The sequence below is a fragment of the Sinocyclocheilus anshuiensis genome, unplaced genomic scaffold (genome assembly GCF_001515605.1).
Source record: "Sinocyclocheilus anshuiensis isolate Anshui unplaced genomic scaffold, SAMN03320099.WGS_v1.1 scaffold379, whole genome shotgun sequence".
NCBI lineage: Eukaryota > Metazoa > Chordata > Actinopteri > Cypriniformes > Cyprinidae > Sinocyclocheilus > Sinocyclocheilus anshuiensis.
The window spans coordinates 1,145,832-1,154,034 of record NW_015552574.1 but is presented as its reverse complement, the minus strand read 5'-3'; the positions used below and the strand labels follow the sequence as shown (position 1 = coordinate 1,154,034).

Genomic DNA, 8,203 nt, shown 5'->3' with positions numbered 1-8,203 from the left:
GCTCTAGGCATGACGAAGCGGATATCGTCCTCTTTTGGAAGACCAAACAAAGTAGTTTCGCTTTCACAACGGAGCACACAGCGTCTTCAGGACATGGCTGCAGCGTCAACAATACTACAGTGAGAATAAAAGTTACGCCTTCTTTCTTTGCGTGAACATTTGGGAGGCGTTATGCAAATCTTCCCACATCGTGACATAGGTATGTGGGGGCGTGTTAGAACGAGCCGTTTTAGGTAGGTGTGGTTAACTCTTAACTTGTATAAAGAATATCTCTTTGGTTTTGAGACTTTAGTCTTTGCAACTTTACAGATCTTCTTTATGCACCAAGAGCTTGTAACACTCCAAAGAGAAAGGAAAAATTGAAATCGCATCATATGACCCCTTTAAATGCTGCCCGTGAGCTAAACAAAGAATGTATGAACAAAGTCAATATATCTTAATATTTACAACAAACACCCTTTCAACATGAAACCAATAAATGAGACCTACACTTTCCCTGCCTCCACCCACAACCTCTCAAATATTTGTATCCCACAGGATACGTTGCCAGTTTTAGGGTTAAGCATTAATTGCAGTATATGCGATAAAAAAAATTAAAAATCATCTAATAATTTGCAGCTTATATTCAAAATATACTTGGTTTTAATGGGAGCACAGCTAAGTTTGTTATTTAATGCATTTTCACCATGATTTACATTATTTTACAGGCTCCTATTTTTTTTTCATTCCATGCAGTTTTTTCTCCAGATATTTGTCGCCACTTTCCCAATAGTTTTAAATATGTTTTTTTTTTCCAGTTTAATTCTAAGCAATTGTTAATTTAATTATTTGTTATTTGTTTGTTTGTTTGTTTTACAGATCAGATTCCGATCAGATGGGATCAGAATCAGATCCCACCCCTGCACTTTTCTTAATCATTTTTCTTTTCATTTTTTATACTCGTTTACTTATAACAGGAGATTTTAAATCAGGTCCCACTGCTACCAATCTACCAAAGGCAGAGACACAATTATCTCCTATTATCCAGGTCTTGATTTTCATTCTGATCTACACATTCCATTCTTTCGTTTTCATGTCTTTTTTAAGTTACAGATACTCCCATGTCTACAGTGCAAAAGCTAAAAACCCAAATATTGCACATTTTTTATTTGATGTTAACAAGGTTAATTTCACAGCAGCAGGGCTAATGATTAAACAACATTTTCATCAAGCATCAATCACTGTATTTTATTAACCTTGAGAGATTTATCTTCATGATGTGAACTTTAGGAGATCAGTGTGGTGGAACAGGAGAAACTGGACAACATGATGATCGAAATGGACGGCACAGAGAACAAATGTAAGTTATTATCAATTACATGATAAAATATCACTTTTTAAAAGCATAGTTCAACCAAAATAGAAATGAACCCTCATGTTGTTCCAAACCTGTATTATGTTCTTTATTATGTGGACCACAAAAGGAGATGTTCAGCCGCATGTTCAAATGCGTATAAAATGACTTTATGGTGTGTCCACACCAGACGCGAATGTAATTATTCGCGCGAGTAGCTTACATACAAAGTCAACGCAAAGACGCGAATAGAGGCGAATTCAAGCCGGGTGACGCGAATGACGCGAAATGCGCGACGCGTTTGCCGCGAACGCACGATATTCGCCTCAATCGCGTCTTTCGCGCAAGTTCAAAAATTTAAACTGGAGCGGAAAATTTGGGACTTTTGACAACAGGTACAAAACAGCGATTGTAGTTATCTCCACCATGGTTGATCGTGCTATGTTTTATTCGCGCGAGTGACACGAAAAACATACCGCGAGTAATCTAGAGCGAGTGACGCGATGCGCATATTCCCTTGCGTCTGGTGTGAACACACCGTGTGTTACCTGTTGTCAAACGCGTCGCGCATTTCGCGTCATTCGCGTCGCCCGGCACAAATTCGCCTCTATTCGCGTCTTTGCATTGACTTTGTATGTAATCTACTCGCGCGAATAATTACATTCACGTCTGGTGTGAACACATTGTTATGGTGTGTTCACACCAGACACGAAGCGAATATGCGTCACTCGCTCTAGATCACTCGCAGGATGTTTTTCGTGTCACTCGCGCGAATAAAAACAGCGCGATCAACCATGGTGGAGATAACTACAATCGCTGTTTTGTACCTGTTGTCAAAAAGTCCCAAATACAATGGAAAGCTAAACGCCGACGTGTCTGGGTTCACAACACCATCCAGAGGAGGATGAAAAACGTAAAAAAAAAAAAAAATTTGAACTTGCGCGGAAGACGCGATTGAGGCAAATATCATGCGTTCGCGGCAAACGCGTCGCGCATGTCGCGTCATTCGCGTCGCCCGGCGCGAATTCGCCTCTATTCGCGTCTTTGCGTTGACTTTGTAATCTACTCACGCGAATAATTACATTCGCGTCTGGTGTGAACACACTGTTACAATCCATAACCAAATTGTAACTTATTTATTGGAAATCATACCCTCCACTGTAGCTTATATTAAAACATGCTGTGTACAAGTGTGCCAGATTTGTTGTCAGCGATGCCAAACGCTTGTAAGGAATTGTGACCTGCCAAGTTTGAAAGCCAAGCGTTTGCGTAAATGATGAAAGAGTCTTGTGTTTTTTAGGAGACCTATTAATAATATCATAAATTATAATAAAAAAGTGACATTAAAATAACTGTTTTCTATTAGAATATATATTAAAATGTAATTTATTCCTGTGATGTCTCACCTGATACTTAAGAAATCATTCTAAATTGCTGATTACTCAAGAAACATTTGTTATTATTATCAATCTTGAAAACAGCTTAATATTTTTGTGGAAATTGTGATGCATTTTTCAGGATTCTGGTAAGAAACGTTTAAAAAGAACAGTTTTTATTTGAAATAGAAATCTTTTGTAAGATTATAAATTACTTAACTGTCACTTTTAATCAATTTAATGCATCCTTGTTGAATACAAGTATTAATTTATTTTGAAAAAAGCTTACTGATTCCAAACTTTTGAATGGTAGTTTAGTTTAAAATACTAGACTATACTAAAATTTGTGCTGGGCAACGATTAATCACGATGAATCGCATCCAAAATAAACGTTTTTGTGTACATAAATGTATGAGTGTGTACTGTGTATATTTATTATGTATATATAAATACAAGCACATGCATGTAATAAATCTGCAAAAATGTCAACGATTCTGTGTTTTTCTGTCAATATGGGGTGCTGTGTGTACATTAATGAGGAAAAAAAATTAACTTAAATGATTTTAGCAAATGGCTGTAATATAACAAAGAGTGAAAAATTTAAGGGGGTCTGAATACTTTCCGTACCCACTGTATATACATGTAAATACATGTCAATATTTTCTAAATGTATACTGTATGTGTGTGTGTTCATGTATATATAATAAATACACACAGTACACACACACACACACATATATTATATAAACAAAAACGTTTATTTTGGATGTGATTAATCGCGATTAATCGTTGCCTGGCACTAACTAAAATACCTTTAAAAAAAAGAAGAAAAAAAGAAATCGTTAATAATTTCAGTACTTGTTCCAAAACTTACATTGTTTATGGAAAAAAAAACATTTCTTATACAATGAAACTAGCATATAAATCACATAAAAATTAGATAATTATTAAATACAATCTTCATTTTAAATCTGTTCATGATGTCTACAGCTCAGTTTGGAGCTAATGCCATCCTGGGAGTGTCTCTGGCCATCTGCAAGGCCGGTGCGGCAGAAAAAGGTGTCCCTCTGTATCGCCATATTGCTGATCTGGCAGGAAACACAGAACTAGTGCTGCCAGTTCCTGTAAGAAAACTCATTACTCAACCGCATGACTTCAGCTCGCAACGTCATAATTCACATCTGGAGGTATTTTCTCTTGATTATCTAGGGAAATAGACTGACTAAGCACATCTTCTCTATCCATTCGCCAGGCCTTTAATGTCATCAACGGAGGCTCTCATGCTGGAAACAAGCTCGCCATGCAGGAGTTCATGGTGCTTCCTGTGGGGGCGGAGTCATTCCGTGACGCCCTGCGTGTCGGAGCCGAGCTCTACCAGACGCTCAAGGGTGTCATCAAGGAGAAGTACGGCCAAGACGCCACCAACGTCGGCGACGAGGGAGGATTCGCACCAAACATCCTGGAGAACAGTGAAGGTGTGTTTCTAGCCCGCCTTGTCTGAGTGTGTGATCCAATTTCATCATAATGAATTTATCCATTACTGACTTGTCTATCACGCCTCCACAGCACTTGAGTTGATAAAGACGGCCATAGACAAGGCCGGCTTCACAGATAAAGTCGTGATCGGGATGGATGTAGCCGCCTCTGAGTTCTACTGTGACGGCAAGTACGACCTCGACTTCAAGTCTCCTCCAAACCCAGACAGACACATCACCAGCGATGAGCTGTTAGAGATCTACCAGACGTTTGTCAACGATTATCCAGGTAGCACTCTTCACTAACATTTAAAAATTAAACCAGTTAGCATGAGAATAGGAATATAACTATTTATCAGCCTTCTTTGCAAAGTTACAGCCAACCATGATCATGTCAAACTAGTAAATATAACTCATATACATTACTGTTCTAAAGCCTCTTATGCTCACCAAAGCTGCATTTAACTGATCAAAACCACAGTAAAAATAGTAATATTGTGAAATATTTTTACAATTTAAAATTGCTGTTTTCTATTTTAATGTATGTGACCCTAGACCACAAAACCAGTCATAAGCGTAAATTTTTTTGAAATTGAGATTTATGCATCATCTGAAAGCTGAATAAATAAGCTTTCCATTGGTGAATGGTTTGTTAGGATTGGACAATATTTGGCTGAGATACAACTATTTCAAAATCTGGAATCTGAGGGTGCAAAAAAAAATCTAAATATTGAGAAAATCGCCTTTAAAGTTGTCCGAATTAAGTTCTTAGCAATGCATATTACTAATCAAAACTTAAGTTTTGATATATTTACAGTAGGAAATTTACAAAATATCTTCATGGAACATGATCTTTACTTAATATCCTAATGATTTTTGGCATGAAAGAAAAATCGATAATTTTGACCCATACAATGTATTGTTGGCTATTGCTACAAATATACCCCAGCGACTTAAGACTGGTTTTGTGCTCCAGGGTCACATATTTTAAAATGTAATTTATTGCTGTGATGCAAAGTTGGATTTTCAGCATCATTACTTCAGTCGTCAGTGTCACATGATCCTTCAGAAATCATTCTGATATGCTGATTTGCTGCAAAAGAAACCATGATGCATTTTTTTTTTCAGGATTATTTGATGAATAGAAAGTTCATCAGAACAGCATTTATTTGAAATGAAACTATTTTGTAACATTATAATTATTTATATTGACACTTTTGATCAATATAATGCTTACTAAATAATAGTATTTATTAATCTTTTGTTCCTATCTTAATCGCTAGTGGTGTCCATTGAGGACCCGTTTGATCAGGACGACTGGGCCGCTTGGACTAACATGACGGGCTCCATGGGGATCCAGATCGTGGGCGACGACCTGACCGTGACAAACCCAAAGAGGATAGAGAAGGCTGCGGAAGACCGCGCATGCAACTGTCTGCTCCTGAAGGTCAACCAGATCGGCACCGTCACAGAGGCCATCCAGGCGTGAGTAACCAGACACGTCGATCTGTAAATCATGCCCCATAAACCATAGTTTATTACCAGCATTTCCAACTCCTAAGCTTCTCATTTGGAACTGTGTGTATCCCTCAGATGTAAGCTCGCTCAGGCCAACGGCTGGGGCGTGATGGTCAGCCATCGCTCAGGAGAGACAGAAGACACTTTCATCGCTGATCTAGTGGTGGGACTCTGCACTGGACAGGTACACACAGTGTTAGCATTATGTACAAAGAGGATACATTTTTCAAAACCATCTTAATCAAACTTTAACTCTTTCTCTCTCTTATTTTTCAGATAAAGACAGGAGCTCCATGTAGATCTGAGCGTCTCGCAAAATACAACCAACTTATGAGGCAAGAGAGCATTCAATTTGACTATTTTGAGCAATCGAGTAAAAAATGATTTCAATCCCCAAAACAATGTCCAAATAATTGTCACATACTTTTTGCCTCTTTTTTTAAATATGCTAAAATTTTAAGTGTGTTAGGTTTTGCTTGCAACTTGTTTTTTTAGTATCATAGAGATATTATTATAGTTTTTATTAATGGTTTTATTTTTTTAAATGTATTTTTCATTTTCATTTGAATTTTTGTTAAAGTTTCAGTCATTTGTTATTTTATTTTATTTTTTTTTTAGGTTTTGGTATTTCTTAATATGTTTATAATATGAATTGTATTATTATTATTATTATTTATTTATTTATTTTTATTCATTTTTTTTGCTTTTAATTTAAATTTTTAATTTAATTTAATTTAATTTAACAATAATTTAATTTTATTATATAAAGTACAGTTTTAATGGTTTTAGTTTTAGATAACTACAATAACCCTGGTAAAGCCACAACTGTTGACTTTTTTATATATTTAAAGTTACTGCTAGAATTGTTCATACTTATTTTTAGGTATCTAACAGTAAGTATTGAACCCCTTGCTCAACTTGTTTTCATTCTCTATACAATTGGATGATAAAAAGTTTATTTAAAAGTTAAATAAACCCCGTAGACTTCCATTTAATGAAGGCAATTTTCGTTAGAAAATGTAAAAATGTTTGATTGTGCATCAGCACATACAAATGAATATGACTCAACTGACTGAAAAAGTCCCAGTCTCAAAAATAGCGTTGGCTACATAAGAAACCAATAATTACTTGGATTAACATCGTTGATTACAGTCTTCTAGCTGTTTCTCTGTCACCTCCTGTTCCCGTATAATTAATCCATGTCCATCTCTGCCAATCTGTCTGCTTTTTCCTGCCTCACAGGATTGAAGAAGAACTGGGCGATCAGGCTCGATTCGCCGGGCACAATTTCAGAAACCCTAGCGCTCTGTGATACTGACACCACCACACCGAAATCACACAAAAAACAACTGACCAACAGAGTATGTACTGCACTGAACCGACTGACTGCCCTTGACGTCCCCTCAAATCATTCAAAATGCATTAAAACAGCACTATTTGCACTGATATACAAAAAATGACTTGCTCAGACTCTCAAAGTATATATTTAAACTGAACTGGACTGTGGACAGGCTTTGATAGACCAAATATTATGCACAGTGGATCCTGGAGCGACCAACATTATGCACAAGTGATACTGAATTACTTGACGGGCAAAACATGTGCACAGGGTGGACATGCATGCGTATGTATGCAGAAAATGGACCTTGAATTTAACAAGGCAAAGACTTTTAAAAAGAAGGATTTAACTCAGATGGAATAAAAGTAGAGATTTATTTTAATCAGGTGTAATCTTTCAAATTAAGCTTCAGTTTAGATGTGAAATGTATGTACATAAAAAAACGCCATCTAGGTTGACTTGCCGTGCTAAAGAAATCAAATGTAATTTTTATGGTTCATTGCATGAGAACTAGGCAAAAATCTATAGATTTTGGAATAAGGAGAGTAGAAAAATCAAATAGTTACCTGACTATTTATGCAGCGGTGGGATTTTCGAAGTCGTTTGCCCAGGGCATTAGATGCTTTTTATCAAACAATACTCTCTTTCTCAGATGCTGTTTTTTGTGTCCATCTCTGACCCAAAAGCATGCTGAGAAAAAAAGAGCTTTTTAAAACAAACTGTTATTCATTCAAATCAACAAATAAAATAAAATAGGGTGTTATAAAACGGATAGTTCCAGTCCTTGATTCTGATTGGCTGATGAGAAAAAAGAGCTTTTTAAAACAAACTGTTATTCATTCAAATCAACAAATAAAATAAAATAGGGTGTTATAAAACGGAGAGTTCCGACCCTTGATTCTGATTGGCTGAGCCACGTTCGAAGCTGTTGTAAATTACTCTACAAACGTACACCTTTGTTTGCGTTTGTGTGTTGCTCGGCAACCACTTTGTTGCAACCACAACTGCTTCTGACGAACTACATTGTTTGGTGGAAGAATAATGTTTTTATTAATATCATTGCACTTTATTTGCTCTGTTTTATTTTGTGAAACCTTACTACGTATATGGAATAACCGTTTTATAAAAGCAATAAGCCCCATGAAGCCGTGGTTTACAGTGA

The 8,203-nt window shown here is 36.5% G+C and overlaps 1 protein-coding gene across 3 annotated transcripts in view; it reads left to right on the top strand.

Moving 5' to 3' along the window:
• The window catches only part of LOC107665170 (gamma-enolase-like), a 13,606-nt gene extending 5,881 nt beyond the window's left edge, over positions 1-7,725 (top strand). For 2 of the 3 annotated variants that reach the window (XM_016455948.1, XM_016455950.1), the window contains 7 exons: positions 3,700-3,833; positions 3,962-4,184; positions 4,276-4,473; positions 5,468-5,669; positions 5,778-5,886; positions 5,979-6,037; positions 6,945-7,725. In XM_016455948.1, coding sequence (XP_016311434.1) covers positions 3,700-3,833; positions 3,962-4,184; positions 4,276-4,473; positions 5,468-5,669; positions 5,778-5,886; positions 5,979-6,037; positions 6,945-7,014 — 995 coding nt within the window. In that variant the 3' untranslated portion in view covers positions 7,015-7,725. Of the gene's footprint in view, positions 1-708; positions 1,028-1,269; positions 1,340-3,699; positions 3,834-3,961; positions 4,185-4,275; positions 4,474-5,467; positions 5,670-5,777; positions 5,887-5,978; positions 6,038-6,944 lie in introns of those variants that run through there. The other variant, XM_016455949.1, reaches the window with a different exon arrangement.
• Positions 7,726-8,203: the final 478 nt, after the last annotated feature.